Here is a 19,103-nt window from a genome sequence, read left to right as displayed (position 1 = left end):
ACTGCAAAAGCTGAAGATACTGTGGGACTTGACTGCAATTCCATGGCATTCTTGTTCGATGAAATTCGCTATGAACTGAATCGTATTGAGATTGACCGCAGTAAGAATGTGGGTATTACTGGTTCCATGAAGAATCTCATTTCCCTGACTAGGGAGGAGAGTACGAGTCTACGCCATTCAGGATGGTTTCTATCAGATTATAAGCCTACGAAATATTTCAATTTTTGCGTACCACTGAAAATGCTGTTGGGTTTTTGAGAAGATTATAGAAGAGTCATAATAAATGCACGTCATGAGCTCGTTCTCATTCGAGCGCGTAATGATACGAATTCGATATACTCTGCAACGTAAATCACCGACTCCAAAATTGATGTTCAAAAAGTGTAATGGAGAATTCCTCATATATCATTGAATAAATACATAAAACTTCAATTTCTACGTATTATCGACCAAAACAAAAGCCTCACCATGGCTTTTCGATCCTGGGAACTCTACGAATACCCGCTTCTACCAGAAACACAGAGGCATACGTGGGCTGTAAAAGCTGCAACACAATTGGAGAAGCCTCGATACGTAATTCTAGCATTTAGAAGAAATAAGAAGAATACACAGCATATAAAGGTGCTTGACTTCGATGATAGTTTTGTTTGTGATTTTAAAGTCTATCTTAATTCTGAATTTTATCCGTATGATCGACTCGATACTGGTACTGAAAAATCACGATTTTTTGTACTATATGATATGTATGTTAAATTTATCCAATTCTATTTTGCTGGAGAAAAACCATCGAAACCAATGCTTAATTACAAAAATTCCTTAGAATATGGTCCTCTCTTTGTCATTGATTGTTCGCATCAAAACGAATCTATTAAATCTGGCACGGTTGACGTTAAAATAGAGATCGATTGTTCTAAAAATATTGCAAGTAATACTGCTGCGTATTGTTTAATTATACATGATAAAATTGTTGAATATAACCCGCTTACAAGTATTGTTATAAATATAAGTTAATCGTTAATAGTTAGAAATGTAAGTTAATCGCTAATAGTTAGAAATGTAAGTTAATCGCTAATAGACTATAGTTAAGCTTATTATTATAATGAAGGAAAAAAATAATAAATAAGATATAATAATCATTTATTTGTGTTTAAATCATGCCTTACAAATGATTTCTGAATTAATCTTTTGAAATTTGACTAACAATTGCAAATGTCATATTATTGTAATATCCACCATGAAACGTGAATGTTAATATTTGATTTGAAGCTGCATCTTGAAAATTTTTGAATTGTTCTGGGTTTTCCAGTAATGCCATCATCCTCACAGGCAAGAAGAACCATTCCTTCGTAAACAGCTTTGCTATCATTCTCTCTCCATATTTGGTTTAATTTTCGATAATTAAGTTATTCGGTGTGATCCCCCAATCTCCAAAGTATTCAGCTGTATAAAAGTTTTTGGTTCTACAGTTGCGAGTTCATTAATCTTAGTTAAATCCAATTCTATAATAAAATAAAAAATTAATCATAGTTAAATTCATTTCTATAATATTAAGAAAAGAGAATAACGTAAAAAGAAAAAAATAATTCTTACTTTCTAAAGATCTTCTACGACAATTACGTGATAATAAAAAAATATTCTGTCTGCAACGTGACACTGGTACTTTGCACTGCTTGAAGCTTCAATACTGCTATTACGCCACAATAAAATATTCTGACTGCAGCGTTACAGACTTGAATTTTCGACTGCTTCACGCTTCTAATCGAGACTGAATGAAATTTCCTAATTGCTAACGTGCGTGACTTTGAATAATATCGTAGAATGGGATAAGATATACACACTTATTGGAAATTGAGAGTAGGAAAAGTGTTGCAGGCGAACGAAATTTGAGATAGGTTACTCCCCCATGATTGTAGATTTCAAAGAGAATTCATTTTTTTAAACGTGTTGATATATGTATTCTTTAGATGAAGCAGTTGTTAATTAAAACAAATAAATCTATTTAATTATATACACGTTCCTTAGATAAAGTGACATTAGTCTAGAATATAAACTTTTCATTGTTTAAAAGCGAGTCGTGAGATACACGTTCTTCAGATCAAATAACTGTCATCTAAAACAAATATATTTAATTCTCTCAACGTGTCATAATACGTACTAGATGGTAAAGATAGTCACGTTCCTCAGATAAAGTAGTGACAGTTTAAAATATAAACTTTCCATTATTTAGAAACGAGTCGTGAGATATACGTTCATTATTACTTGGGTTGTGAATACTAGCTTCTTAAGGACGTATCCTGAGTGCAGCTTAAAATTTACGAGCGCATCAATGGCTTTTTGACAATCTTATTTCACTGTGTTTAGCACGTGGGCTCATTTGTCTGGTCTGCTTGTGGGAAAAGTCTTATTTAATTCAAACGTATCATAATACATACTAAATGGTAAAGATAGTCACGTTCCTCAGATAAAGTAATGAAAGATTAAAATATAAACATTTTATTATTTAAAAACAAGTCGTGTGATATACGTTCATTATTACTTGGGTTGGGATACTATCATCTTAAGGATGTATCCCGAGTTAAGCAGCTTAAAATTTACGAGCGCATCAATGACTTCTTGACAATCTTACTTCACACTGTGACTCTGTTTAGCATGTGGGTTCATTTGTCTGATCTGCTTGTGAGAAAAGTCTTGAGAAAAAAATAGCTAGAGGCTGAGTGATTTGTCTGGTCTGCTTGAGGGAGGAAAAGTCACGAAAAAATAGCTAGAGGCTGGTTGAGAGGGTTAAATATGGTCAGAAAGTATCGAGCGCATTAATGGCTTCTTGACAATCTTACTTCACACTGTGACTCTGTTTATCACGTGGGCTCATTTGTCTGGTCTGCTTGTGAGAAAAGTCTTGAGAAAAAAATAGCTAGAGACTGGTTGAGAGGGTAAAATATGGGCAGAAGGTATCGGGTCAGTTTTAGAGAGCCCTGGGATAGCTCATAGGAGCAACATTGGGTGGTCCCTAGAATTTCACTCCCCATTGTTTCGCAAAAGGAAAAATAATGTCTGTTAACTATGTGACATGTAGAGCATGCTTGCAGGAAGATATAATGAATAATCTATTCACTTATAATATGCTTACAGTAATTTTTATTCAATATTCAAAAGTTTTAACATATAATACTTTTATTCAATATACATATATAACTAATAAGAGTTTTAACATATAATATTTTAAAATATGAAGCTATTCCTCAGCCCTTGCCACCTCCATCATTGTCTTCTCATCCTCCTTCTCCTGCTCCTCCTCCTCTTCCTGCGGTATTATCCCTGCCTCTACCTCAATCATTCTGATACCGCTCATCAACATTTGCATACAGCGTGATACTGTAAAAAATCATCAGATTTTAGAAAAATGTATGATGCAATCTCATTTATAGTAACTTACTATTTTCATACTCCATTCCATCCGTCTCAATTGTTTCTTCATTTACCACTCGTGATAAATTTTTCATGATTTTACCTATTATTCTTGTAATTATAGGAATTACTGGAGAATTCTGTCTATACGCTAAATTAATAACCATTTGATACTGCATATTTTTTCACTTTATATTTATCGACAGCTTGTATAAGAAAAGAGGAATCTGTGTTCAAGGTTCAAGAAAGGTATAATGTAAAATTAAAAGAAGGACCAATAGGAGAAAAATAGTAGGAGGGTCTAGAATGGGGTATGTGGAGGGAAAAAGACCCTTCAATGGCGTAGAGGTCGGTTGAGAGGGGAGAAAAATGCTTAGAGAGTATTAGGGAAGTTTTCAAGAAGAACATTGACTTTAGTTTTAAACAAAATTTTAATACATTTACTTGTTTCATTATTTACAAGTTGTTACATTATATCTCATTTAATTAAATTTTGTTTAACTTATAATATATGAATCTATTCCTCTTCCTCCTCCTCCTCCTCCTCCGATCACGTATAAGAATCGTCAATCGTATGTCCTCCTTCCTCAATTTCCCTGATACGTCTAAAAAACATTTGTAAGAAGCATAACACTGTTGATAAAAACAAAAAAATTAGACGATTTTCAAAAAATGTATAATGAGGTTATCTATAATAACTTACCATCTATATCCAACATATCTTCTGGCTCTCGGTCACTTATTTCAAAGAAATTCAAATGAAAAAATTCAATCATTTCCTGTAATATACTGTCCGTAGGACATCCTTAAATAATAGCAATGCTAACTCGCATATTTTTTCAATTTATAATTATTAAAAACTTGTAAAAGAAAAAAGTCTACCTAGTGCTCAAGGTTTAAGAAAATGTGAAATCAAGTTAAATATCGGGTCCATAGTAGGAAAATAGTGGGAGAGTCTAGGATAAGTATGTAGAGGGAGAAAAGACCCTTCGAGAGCAGGCCTAAGAAAAAAATGGCATTCTGTAAGATGCTGAGGACCCCTAGCGGTGTAGCTGCGTCAGTAATTTTCGTGATCGCCACCTAGTGGAGAAAATTGAAACTTTTTCCTCCACCAACTAAAATACAAAAAAATTCTCTGGGTAACTGTCAGGATAACTAACCCTCCGGGCCTTAGGGTGATGGGAGAGGGGTAAGCCTTAGGGAACTAGTGGACCCGTAGGATAATTAACCATCCTGGCTCTAGGGTCATGGGAGAGGGGTAAGAGATTAAGAGAGAAAGAGAGGGTGAGAGGGATCTCTCTCTCTCTCTCTCCCCACAGCCAAGACACTTCCTCCGCACACCCGTACCCTCCTCATCACCCAATAAACCCTAGATCTTAAGAAGACACTTCCCCCCACACACCCGCACTCCCCCTCATCATCCTATAAACCCCAGCTCTCAAGCAGACACTCCCCCCCCCCCCCCCGCACACCCGCACCCACCTCACCACAATATCCCAAGAACCGCCTAGCTACCACTACTATAATCTCTCCGAACGTACCGTATTTATCTGTTAGATTGATGAAAAGGCTTATTTTTATAGATTAAAAATATATAGTTATATTTTATATTCTATTAATAATGTAGGAAAAAGAAATCTTTACAACGCTGCACAAAGTTTCAGCGAGTACTATGAGACTAAGAAGAAACAAATATTGCTATAAACGTGGATGATTCTTTGGAAAAACTGTAATAGTGCAATAAAGACAAAAATTTGAAGTCCATGGCAAGTTTATCTTTGTTACGCTAGTATATTTATTCCAAAGAATCTTACATAAATATAGGAATATTTGTTTCTCTTTGGTCTCAAATGACTCGCGGAAATTTGGGGAAAAGTTGTAAAGGCTCTTTTTTTCTAAACTATTGATAAGAAATAAAATATAAATATTAGTATCCATTTTTTTAATCCAAAAAACAAGCCTAACATCAATTCAGTAGATCAATCCGATTCAATTTGATCTCTATGAAAATATTCAAATCTCTAAAATTGGAGAAGATAATTTGAAAGTACCTTTTGCCTGCTCATTGCATCCCCTTAAATTTCTCTGGTTGTGATATAAATGACCCAGTATGGTCCTCCTGAAAGTGTAAATCGGAAAGGGTGTGTTGAATGAGAGAGACAATTTTTTTAGAATGTTAACAAAATAAATAGTTTATTCAAAGGTATAAAAACCTTAAAACATAATCGTTTAACGAAAGTATGCCCGTAGGCTAAAGAGAAGTTACATGTGCTAAAAAAGAATCGAAAATGCTTTGAAGAGCTAGATAACTCTAGAAATTCTAAACAAAAAGAAACAGAAAGTGGGGGAGGACAGAATGCTTAGAGATCTTTCTAACTCGCTATAACGTATTGAAGTACCAAAAGCTATTCCAATCTCAAGAATCATCATTCAGGATTCCAGGAGAAGAAGTGCCGCACCTAAGATTCCCATGCAACGACATGTGAAAGTGTAGAAAACGCTCTTTAAAATAACGGCGCGGGTAAGGTTATAAAAATTGCAAGTTATTCAAATCCTACGGATTATATATATATTAGGGTGTCCGTTAAAAAGGCATTATTTTTGTTTGTTTGTTAACTATATCTAACTTGGTGTAGAATCAGATGAAAATGAGGTTTGCAAGAGTCTAGCCGATTTAGGTAGTAAAAACTCGTGCCACCGTAGGATTGAAGTTAAAATCGGAATTTCGCATAGAAAAATGATATTGTGTGACTATTTTGAATGTCATTTCTTCATTCTTCAAACATTGCAGACGATGATGTAGCTTTAGTTAGTTTATAGGTCTCTGAATATGGATCCATAATGAAATTTATTTTTTGACTTGTTACAACCTTAATTTCTCGTGTTAATATTTCTTAAAATAACGATTTGCAATAAAAATTCATTATAGCCGTATCTTAAATAATTTCTCCCTCTTTGCCTCGGTATCCCTGCCACTCTTCGTTCTGTAACATTTCTGAATATGATAAGATTATGTAAATATTTTTTTGAATTTTTTGTAACATGCGTTTCATGGGTTTATGCTGTTAAAAAACATTGATTTATCATGACAAATCCTTTTATTTCTGTATCTTCTAGAATCTCTATCTATTTCTCTCTTTCTCTCTCTATTACTTCGAAATGATTAGTTTTTGAGTTAAAAGTAGAGGTTTTAACCTCTACCTTAAGAATATATTGAATGAATTTTTAATTTCTTAAAATTTAAATATTTTTGTTAATGAACTCTTATGCATATTTAGATAGAATTTTTGGTAATATTAGTATATTATACAAGAAGATATTAATATTACCAAAAATTCTATCTAAATATACATAAGTGTTCATTAACAAAAATATTTAAATTTTGAGAAATTAAAAATTCATTCAATATATTCTTAAGGTAGAGGTTAAAAACTCTACTTTTAATTTGAAAACTAATCATTTCGAAGTAATAGAAAGAGAGAAACAGATAGAGATTCTAGAAGATACAGGAATAAAAGGATTTGTCATGATAAATCAATGTTTTTTAGCAGCATTAAGGGGATGCACTGAGCGACTCAAACACTCATTCAAGTTTATCTCCCAAACTATTAGGAATATGAACTTTTTTGTAGAGATTAAATTTACTCTTTTGACTGTACTGAAGCGCGCTACAAACTCGGTTACTCAAAATTATAACAAAAATTTTTCATAAAAATTATAAATACATGTGATTTTGTTGGTCATAATAATATTTAAAGTTAGGCCTTTTAGCGCGCTAAAGAAAAGTTCTATGACTAATTTGAGATACAGAAGAAACAAATATACCTAAAAATGTGGAAGATTTTTTTGAAAAACTAAATTAGCTATTGAAAGACAAGTTTTACACTGTTTTGCCGACGTAGAAGTTTCACAGTGCGTTAGACAAGGACGGGCCTATTAGCTCTCTCGCTTTAGAATGGGTTCCCACTCTCTCCCCACCATTCCCCGCTAAACAAACCAACTCTCCAACACACAGCAAGATGGCTGGCTAACGCTGCTTGTCGGTGTGAATCCGTAGCGGAATGGAAGAACAAATAAATATTTGTAGATTTCAGGGTTAGATTTTCAAAAGTCCGGCGTTGAACCGCTCCTCCTTATCATTTCCGACAGTTACTATAAGTTTCTCAAATCATTTTATCATCTACAAGTCTCAAAAAACTGGAATTAGTTGACGAAAGCGTGACTCGTAGCAGCCGACGCTGATCGCTAAGTTGTGTAGCGCATCAGCGTCGGCTGCTACGAGTCAAGCTTTCTTCTACTAATTCAAGTTTTCTGAGACTTGTAGATAACAAAATACTTTGAAAATTTTACTGTAGCCTCCCGAAATGATATGGAATGGCGGTACAAGGTCGGTTTTGCGAAAAGCTAAACCTAAAACCTAGAAATAATTATTTATTCTTGCATTGCGCTACGGAATCACACCGACAGGCAGCATTAGTCAGCCGTCTTGCTGTGTGTTGGTGCTCGTAGGTGATGCGCTACATAACTTAGCGATCAGCGTCGGCTGCTACGTGTTACGCTTTCGTCAACTAATTCAAGATTCTTGAGACTTGTAGATGATAAAATGATTTGAGAAACTTATAATAGCTGTCGAAATAATATGGAAGGGCGGTACAACGGCGGATTTGCGAAAACCTAACATTGAAATCAACAAATAATTATTTGTTCTTCCATTCCGCAACGGATTCACACCGACAGGTAGCGTTAGCCTGCCATCTTGCTGTGTGTAGGAGAGTTGGTTTTTTTAGCGGGGAATGGTGGGGAGAGAGAGAGCACCCCTTCTAAAGCGAGAGAGCTAATAGGCCTGTCCTTGTCTAACGGACTGTGAAACTTCTCCGTCGGTAAAATAGTGTAAAACTTGTCATTCAATAGCTAATTTAGTTTTTCAAAAAATTCTTCCACATTTTTAGGTATATCTGTTTCTTCATGGTCTCAAATTAGTCATAGAACTTTTCATTAGCACGCTACAAGGCCTAATTATCAATATTATTATGACCAACAAAATTACAAGTATTTATAGTTTTCATGATTTTTTTTTTGTAATTTTGAGAGATCGAGTTTGTAGCACGCTTCAGTACAGTCAAAACAGTAAATTTATTTTCTACTAAAAAGTTCATATTCCTAATAGTTTGGGAAATAAACTTGAATGAGTGTTTGAGTCACTCAATGCATCCTCTTAAAGAGCTCCTAAAGTCTCGAACACGAAGGAGGTCGGGAAGGTTATTATTAATTGAAAAAATGTTGAAAAATGCGTTTCTTTCTGGTTTAACTAAAATAACTCGCTTATTATTAATCGTATAAAAAATGTGTCAAATAAAACTTGTTCGTAATTGAATATTCAATAAGATAGGCGGGGTTTAAAAAATCAATTTGTTTTCTTTATTTGTAAAATCATTAATGATGTACAGGAAGTGGAGAAAAGTTTAAGTAGTGAAAAACCATATAAAAAATGCTTGATTGCTACTGAAAGTTCGCTAGAAGGTGTCTTTTTGTTAGTAGAATTTGCTATCCCACAAAAAACAGACTTCGCCTGTAAAAAAAGGCGGCAAGTACATAAACCATCTAGCATAAATAATATAGTAAAATTATCCAATTAAAAAAAGTAGTGAAATCCAAATAATAGGCAGTGTATTTTTGCACCTTAGCAAAAGTTAAATTTTTGAAAAAAAAAAAAAAGGAACAAAAAGTTACTTGCCGGGCCCGTAATGTCCATGCACAGTGAGAAATAGAATCGTCTGTGGTTCGGCTAACTTCACTCTGTATTTAACATGAAATTTGCTGTACTACGCTATAGCTGAATCTCACACACGATTCAATTTCCCACTATGCATGGAGATCCGGGCCCGGCAAGTAACTTTTTGTTCCTTTTTTTTCAAAAATTTAACTTTTGCTAAGGTGCAAAAATACACTGCCTAATATTTGGATTACACTACTTTTTTTAATTGGATAATTTTACTATATTATTTATGCTAGATGGTTTCTGTACTTGCCGCCTTTTTTTACAGGCGAAGTCTGTTTTTTGTGGGTTTTCATAACCCTTTTGTAAGAGTATAATATTTAAAAAATTAAATAATTCTTTTAATTTTTCTACAGAATTTAAAGAAAATTTCCACACTTCTCATTTTTTGATATAGCAGCGCTTAACTAATAAAATAATATATATTAATATTGAAAAAAATCACAGTCAACACATTGAATTTATTGATATTTGTAATGCATTCTGCATAAATGAACTTCATAATTAATGTCCCGGCTACTTGTTTAATATTTTCAGTTTCACTATAATAAAAGTTTGATTACATTTTTCACAATCAATAAACATACTTCCAACATAAAAATAATTAAGTAAAATGTATGTTTTAATTAATTTACATTTTCTGTTTATCAACATTTGACTTTTTACCACCATCTGACCTTGCCAGACTTCACTAGTTTCATCAACTACTTGAGTTGATACTGGGGCAAGACTGGACAAGCAATTCGCAAAGCTTTAAATAAACTACAATCAAGCATATAATTAAAGCTAACATTGTCGTTTTGCATACCACATTTCTTTTTATCAGCAATTACTCTCACATTTATGCTGCTAATTCTTGACAAAGGTGACAAAGGAGATACATTGGCGAGTCGTCCTTATAACATTTCCTGTGTCAGAGTCCTCAGATGTGTTCATTTCGCTAACCTCTATACACTGTTGAAACTGGTCAGATTTCTGGTGCTGCATAATTGAGTGGAAACCATTAATTTTTGGACTAAGTTTCAATTGAGAATAAACGTGCATTTTTCATCCATATTGAGTATACTAGTTTTCTTTAATCTTTTCAGATGTTAAATTATTTATCATCTTCTCTTAATAATGTAGCCGTTAGACATAAATTACATTAGGGTTAGACAATTGTTAGTACTCGATGGAATATTTTTGAACAAAATTATATGTACTTCAACCAAAACCATAATACCCCACTGCTGTTCCTGCAACCACTCCATTGTTTGTTCAGCCTCTCAATAACGTTTTTGTGTATGTGTCATCATGGAATATGTTGTAACTAAAAAACTATAGCCCATTGGCTTCTCTTTTCCTTCACTAGTAAACAGATATAACATCCAGTCATCAGCAGTTGACCATATTTGATATTGCTGCTTCCATTGCACAACCAAAACTCTGTAGTTGCATAATCCCAAAGTACTTTACTATGACCTGAATTAAAGATTAAATAAACAATTAATTTTTATCTATATACATTTTAAACAGATACTGTACTATAAAAGGATAAGCAAAACTAGTATACTATATGGAATTATTAAATTTACTAAATTATATACATTACCATATGGTAAAGTATGAATAACTCATCAATTATACATATTTTACCATATGATAATGTACATAATTTAGTAAACTCAATAATACCATTGAGTATACTAGTTTTCTTTAATCTCTTCAGATGTTCCATTATTTACTATCTTCTCTTAATAATGTAGCCGTTAGACATAAATTACATTAAGGTTAGACAATTGTTAGTACTCAATGGAATATTTTTGCAGGAAATTATATGCATTTCATCCAAAACCATAATACCCCATTGCTGTTCGTGCAACCATTCCACTGTTTGTTAGGCTCCCAAGGACATTTTTGTGTATGTGTCATCATGGAATATGTTGTAAGTGGAAAACTATAACCCATTGGCTTCTCTTTTCCTTCACTAGTAAACAGATACATCCAGTTATCAGCAGTTGACCACATTTGAAATTGCTGCTTCCATTGCACAACCAAAGCTCCGTAGTTGCATAATACCAAAGTACTTTATTATGACCTGAATTAAAGATTAAATAAACAATTAATTTTTATCTATATACATTTTAAACAGATACTGTACTATAAAAGGATAAGCAAAACTAGTATACTATATGGAATTATTAAATTTACTAAATTATATACATTACCATATGGTAAAGTATGCATAACTCGTCAATTATACATATTTTACCATATGATAATATACATAATTTAGTAAATTCAATAATACCATTGAGTATACTAGTTTTGTTTAATCTTTTCAGATATTCAATTATTTACCTTCTTCTCTTAATTATGTAGTCGTTAGACATTAATTACATTAGGGTTAGACAATTGTTAGTACTCGATGGAATATTTTTGCACAAAATTATATGCACTTCAACCATACTAGTTAAACTGTTAAGTGAAGATAAGTATTTCACTTTTATGTTTGAATCCCATGTCATTTTATAACCTGTATTTATCAATGACTCTTTAAGGAATTGATTTGAATAAAGAAAGAAATATTTTCACCGTAAAAATCTAACAGATAACTGAGTTAATAAATACAGGTAATAAAATGAAATGTGATTCAAGCGTAAAAGTAAAATATTTTGATGGACTTAAAGTTTTAACTATTTTTTAAAAGTTCAGCGTTAACATTTCTGTTAGCGTTGAAGAGTATTTTTCTATCAATTTGAATATATATGTAAATAATATAATAACAAATTCCTAAGCTACTTTAAGGTTTAAATAATTATGTAGTTACCTTTAGATTATTTAACCCAGTCTGCTCTATCCTCAGTAATGAAAATGGAAATGTTCTATCTTAATATAAACTGAAAAAGAAATACCACACAGTACCACAAAGTAATTACATCCTGTGTTATAAAAGAATATAATGTTATACTTATCTAATTTGTGCGACTTCTTCTATCACTGTATTTATTTATCATTTTGAAAATTAATAGATACAATATCGCAACACGATGAATAACCTCACTGCATTAAAAATACAAATAACCTCACATTAGAATATACAATTCACAATAGTCGCCGGATTAATCATATCGATCATATCGACTTTATTTGACAGTTCACAAACACAGTTCGGTCGTTGGTTATAGTTTATTATCTCGTTAGCGACCAACTTCAGCCCGAGACATACATTTTGGCTGAAAAAAGAGATGAGGAAGGAGAAAAATGTTATATTTCGGCATATATATAGATAACACAGTATGATATCTCTGGATTGCGTGAACCGATTTTCACGTTCGTGGGCTCAAATGAAAGCTTTTTCAAATCCATTTTAAGAAAATCTTTACTTAAGCAATGACAATGGATTATTCACAGAGATAAACCGATTTGAAAATTGAGACGGCCAAACTTGCTGTATAAGAGGGTAGTGCCTCGACGGCGGTATAGACACGTCTATACCTACTTTTATGTACTTGCCGTCGAGACACTACCGTGTCTCTTGATAAAAGCCATTTTTCGATATATGAAAATGGTAGCCTATTGCAAAATTATTTATGTCAAAACTTTAAGTAGTTGCCAATTTTTTCCTGGCGGTCATAAATTAATGAAACCAATTGCTAAAAATTGGTATTAACGTTATTAACAAATGGTGTAAAGAGCATTTTTTTCAATAATAAACAAAGAATTTTGAATTGAAAAAACCAGTTGCTATCGTCCTGCTTTCAGCAACTATTGTTTTTAACAATTGCAATAAAATGCATTGTAATGTTTATAAAAAACCATGAATTTAAAAAAAATCATGGCGATTGGAGCAGTAGAAGCTGAGATCATCAAGTTTTACTTCACAGTGCATTACGTCGAAAGTATTTGACCTTTCGACCTGAAATTGTGCACAGTAGTAGTGCACATATCACCCTATCACCTAAATTTTTTTCTTAATCTTTCGTTCAATTTTTCTTGTTCGCAACGAAGAAGAATCTGTTAGAAATCACGCGCTCGGTGGTAGCGATCTCCTCGCTACGTGGCGCGGTGGTAGGGCTAGCGCCTGAACAGTGGAGGAGGCGCGCTGGAGATATTAAACAACTTAATTGAAAAATTTATTTCTACATAACCAAAGGTCGTAGATGGATGATTTTTGTTTAATTGTATATAATTTTTTCCGTACTTTCCAGCAATATTTATAAAAATTTTATAAGAGTACGGCAAGTGTCAGAAAACTATGCTTTTTAACTTATTTGTAATTTTCCAGGATTTCGAAATAAAGTACAGACATGTTTTTAAATTGCACTTAAATATCATATGTATATTTAACTATGCAATTTAAAAACATATCTGTACTATACATTTCGAAATCCTGGAAAATTACAAATAAGTTAAATAGCATAGTTTTCTGACACTTGCCGTACTCTTATAACATTTTTATAAATATTTCTGGAAAGTACGGAAAAAATGATATACAATTAAACAAAAATCATCCATCTACGACCTTTGGTTATATAGAAATAAATTTCTCAATTAAGTTGTTTAATATCTCCAGCGCGCCTCCTCCACTGTTCAGGCGCTAGCCCTACCACCGCGCCACGTAGCGAGGAGATCGCTACCACCGAGCGCGTGATTTCTAACAGATTCTTCTTCGTTGCGAACAAGAAAAATTGAACGAAAGATTAAGAAAAAAATTTAGGTGATAGGGTGATATGTGCACTACTACTGTGCACAATTTCAGGTCGAAAGGTGAAATACTTTCGACGTAATGCACTGTGAAGTAAAACTTGATGATCTCAGCTTCTACTGCTCCAATCGCCATGATTGTTTTTTAAATTCATGGTTTTTTATAATCATTACAATGCTTTTTATTGCAATTTTTAAAATCCAATAGTTGCTGAAATACGGCACGATAGCAAGGGGTTTTTAATTAAAAAATGCTTTGTTTATTATTGAAAAATATGATCTTTACACCATTTGTTAATAACGTTAATATCAATTTTTAGCAATTGGTTTCATTAATTTATGACCGCCAGGAAAAAATTGGCAGCTACTTAAAGTTTTGACATAAATAATTTTGCAAAAGGCCACCATTTTAGATATCGAAAAATGGCTTTTATAGCAAATTCTACTATCTAAAAGACACCTTCTAGTGAACTTTCAGTAGCAATCAAGCATTGGTTATATGGTTTTTCACTACTTAAACTTTTCTCAACTTCCTGTACTTCATTAATGATTTTACAAATAAACAAAACAAATTGATTTTTTAAACCCCGCCTATCTTATTGAATATTTAATTACGAACAAGTTTTATTTGACACATTTTTTGATACGATTAATAATAAGCGAGTTATTTAAGTTAAACCAGAAAGAAACGCATTTTTCAACATTTTTTTGAATTAATAATAACCTTCCCGACCTCCTTCGTGTTCGAGACTTTAGGAGCTCTTTAAGGACGTTCTAAACTATACATAAAAAATTAAAATTCTCTATTGCACGAAATGGAAAAAGTGCTATATTTTCGTGCCATTACTTCCCGACTACTTTGAGACATAACTGGAGCTGCTATTTTAGTAAAAGTTTGAAATAATTTCCCTTGCCTTTTTAATTGGGGCTTCGTAAGGAGTGCCATGTTACACTAAACAACAAGATATCGATAAAACGATCGTATGACTCGTTTTTAGATAGATTTTCTATTTGTGCTTAAGTATAGATTTGGAACCATCAATTATCCAGTTTAAAAAAGTTTATAAAACTGGTAAAACATACAAAATCTAATGGTAGCCTTATGGTATCATTTGCGATTAATGACTAAAGTAAATAAATTAATAGGTAATGTAATATTTTATGTAATATACCCCTTAAGGAAGACTAATAAATAGTCGCATTAGGTATCACATGTAATGAAGTTTAATATTATAGCTCATACAGATAGTATTCACTGATCACTCTAATATTCAACACCATATTGGATCCATCATTTTTATAAGTTGAACTCCGGATTCAGAACTGGATACTCAAAAGCCATCAATAATAATTAATATTTCAGGTGGAATACTAATTCATTTACTCTACCACTCTTGTAGCAAAACCTTAATTTTGATCCAATAATAAATCAGTTTATGACAATTATACCATTAGCTCTGTAGAAATGATAAGTTTTTCTCAATAATGATATACAAATTTATGAACACGATATTTGTTTAATTAAGCATATTAAATATGTTACAGCGGAGTGTAGGACTACTGATTATTCACCATGGACCAAGTGTTCGGTAACATGCGGTAAAGGTTTGCGTATGCGAGCCAGAGAATATGCAATGCCCGAAAAAGCAATCATGTTCAAGTGTAACAAACAGCTGATTTCCAAAGAAATGTGTGTCGCTTCCATTCCTGAATGCCCGTAAGTGTTTATTTAACAATATTTTATCCAAAAACATTAATAAATTATACTGTCTTAAAATTAGAAGTTTGTTGCGTACATGAGGAATTGTTAATGATTACAAAAATTACAATAGTTTACTATCAGAATGTACATCTAATGCTATTATACTATTCCAATCAAAACACATGGTAGTGTCTCGACAGCAAGTACATATATAGACATATTTGAGCGATGCCCATTTCGGCACGTTGTTATTCGACACGTCCCGATTTGGTACGCAGTATTCGACACGGTTCGACTCGCGTTTTTAAAACTTTACAAATCGATAGTCATGAATTCTAAGCATCAGAAGTTAAGAATGTTGAGGGAGATCATAATAAAATTATAAATTATTATTGTGATCTCTATCAATATTCTTAACTTCCGATGTTTATAAATTATCACTATCGTTTTGTAAAGTTGTAAATACGAGTCAGAACGTGTCGAATACAGCGTGTCGAATTGCAACTTGTTGAATAACAACGTGCTGAAATGGGTCCACCCCGACATAGTCGGGGAGAAATAGCATTTGAATTTCCACTTCGTGCCATAGAGAATTTTAAATTTTTTATGTATAGTTTAGAACGTCCTTAAGGGGATGCATTGAGCGACTCTAATACTCATTCAAGATTATCTTCCAAACTATTAGGAATATCAGCTTTTTTGTAGATATTAAATTTACTCTTTTGACTGTACTGAAGCGCGCTACAAACTCGGTTTCTCAAAATTATAAAAAAAAGTTTTCATAAAGATTATAAATACTTGTAATTTTGTTGGTCAAAATAATATTGGAAATTAGGCCTTATAGCGCGCTAAAAAAAAGTTCTATGACTAATTTGAGACCAAAAAGAAACAAATATGCCTAAAAATGTAGAAGATTTTTTTGAAAAACTAAATTAGCTATTGAAAGACAAGTTTTACACTGTTTCATCGATGGAGAAGATTCACAGTGCGTTAGACAAGGACAGAATTATTAGCTCTCTCGCTTTAGAAGGGGTATCCACTCTCTCCCCACCATTCCCCGCTAAACAAACCAACTCTCCAACACACAGCAAGATGGCTGGCTAACGCTGCTTGTCGGTGTGAATCTGTAGCGGAATGGAAGAACAAATAAATATTTGTAGATTTCAGGGTTAGATTTTCAAAAGTCCGGCGTTGAACCGCTCCTCCTTATCATTTCCGACATTTACTATAAGTTTCTCAAATCATTTTATCATCTACAAGTCTCAAAAAACTGGAATTAGTTGACGAAAGCGTGAGTCGTAGCAGCCGACGCTGATCGCTAAGTCGTATAGCGCATCACCTACGAGCACCAACACACAGCAAAACGGCTGGCTAACGCTGCTTGTCGGTGTGATTACGTAGCGCAATGCAAGAATAAATCATTATTTCTAAGTTTTAGGGTTAGATTCATGCAAAACCGAACTTGTACCGCCCTTCCATATCATTTCGGGAGGCTATAGTAAAATTTTTAAAGTATTTTGTTATCTGCTGCGACGTGTTTTGTTAGCGAGGTTAGTCGCCGTAAAACCGTCCGGTTCGATTGATCGAGAAGGATCAAAATAACAGTGGACAAGTTTAATATTATCAATAAAAACTGTTCATTCGGGTTAAAAATAAAGTAAATAAATATTTACAATATTTATACAGTGATCTTATAACCTTGGACTATATGTGTTTGTGTTGTTTGTGTATTTTCTGCCGCTGCAGGTGTGTTCGTAAATTTACTTATTACTAAGCCGCGAGTGCAAAAATCGCCCGCTGGTGGCGCTTCGCTCGGTAGCCACACGGGACGGCGACACTTTACCACCCTTTAGAGGAACTTTTGGTCTACAAGGTTGGCAGCACTGAGAGCACAAAGAGTTTTATTCAAGATAGGATCCCTATAGGGACCGTGCACATCAACACAATGACAGTGAGATAAGAATGTGTATTGGTGTATATGCATACTATCAGCGCAAACTATCGGTCAATTTTCGCAGTTTTTGAGTGTAATTTATTTATACGTATATAGTTACACATTGACACTTCTCTATCATTGTGTTGATGTGCATGGTCCCTATAGCCACTTTCTGCAACTACTAACACATACGAGGTTCATACATGTGTTTTTGACCGGATGAGGTTAACTGAGAAATAATTCCAGTGAGAAAATAGGAGCAAGATATAGTATAGAATTGGAATACTTGGAAAAATATATAAGAAATATTAATAAATGAATTTAATTGGTTTTTGTATAAAATTAATGAAGAATACTTTATTGTCACATCGCATTGAAGAATGGAGATACAATTAGATAAGTTATCATTTATTTTTATATATCTATCAAATGGTTAAATTAATGTAAGGACAAAATTCTTTGTTCAAATGTGGCTTTAATTTTACAGATTAACAAATTATAACCTGATGATTGACTTCGATGCATAATCTATAGGAAATAATAAGCCAATTGAGTTTTTCCATTGATTTATGGATGGACTTACATTTAGCGAAGACTGCATGCTCAAATCTACGTACCATTGTATACAGCTGATTAAACTCATATTTATATTTCATTTAACAATGGCATTAATATGAGTCGCACTTTGCTAGAGCATAATATTGGATATGAGAATGAAATTGTTTGTATTGGGAACAGTTTAGTATTTTATATGTATGTACAATGTATACACACAAGTAAGTAATCCAAAATTATCATATTTATTATTATGAGTTTATAAGTGTTAGCTTTGGTTAATTATTTATAGAATTATCAATCTATTGTGTCCGATAAAATCTGTTATACACATATGCATATGTAACATGAGTTAATGTATCTTTGAAATTTGTAGGTCTAACGTTGAAAAATATGAATTAACTTATTTGGTTTACTATGGTATATAGTAATTCACATTAATTCTATGTCTATATGAAAGGATTTGAAAATAATAACACATAATTGTATAAAGACAATATGGGCATAAATACTATTCGTTCATTTACTTTATAAAACACCTTCATTTATAATTACAAAGTGGAGTTGTTCCTTCTTTTGTCAGTCTTTTTTTTTTATTACAATCAATTTATCTGCAATATTTGTTGAATTATCTATTACGATAGCTGGAATTTCCTTGTTGTTAATAGTTTGCACTTCTGATCCTCTGCTACCAATATTAAGTAATCTATTTACCATGCTCGTTCTTACTTGATTTATCAATTCCTTATTTATGTCCATAAACTCTTCCATCAAATTTAATCTCTAGAATTCTGTATTTCCTGTATCATTTAGTTCTCTTAAGGTACTATAACATTTATTTATTTCGTCGTTTAACATTGATATTTTCTTTCTTTTATCTCTTGGTTCATAAATGCCATTTTGTAATTGTTCAATTTCCTTATTGCTTTCTTTTAATAGCATCTTTATAAAGCCTAATAAAATATACAAATATTTGTTAATTCTATATATATTTAATTCTATTTTGCAGGAGACTCAGAGAGAAAGAGAGATTGAATCGACAT

General features: G+C 32.7%; 1 protein-coding gene across 1 annotated transcript in view; it reads left to right on the top strand.

The window, feature by feature from the left end:
* fat-spondin (extracellular matrix protein f-spondin) overlaps positions 1-19,103 on the top strand; it is a 431,834-nt gene that overhangs the window by 348,258 nt on the left and 64,473 nt on the right. The window contains exon 7 of the mRNA XM_066727852.1: positions 15,413-15,584. Within this exon, the coding sequence (XP_066583949.1) occupies positions 15,413-15,584 (172 nt within the window). The remainder of the gene's footprint in view (positions 1-15,412; positions 15,585-19,103) is intronic.

The sequence above is a fragment of the Prorops nasuta genome, unplaced genomic scaffold, assembly GCF_024137725.1.
Source record: "Prorops nasuta isolate Cenicafe-Biocafe unplaced genomic scaffold, Cenicafe_Pnas_1.2 PNAS00001, whole genome shotgun sequence".
NCBI classification, from domain to species: domain Eukaryota; kingdom Metazoa; phylum Arthropoda; class Insecta; order Hymenoptera; family Bethylidae; genus Prorops; species Prorops nasuta.
Note: the sequence above shows the minus strand (reverse complement) of the source record. Positions and strands in the feature narration are given on the sequence as shown.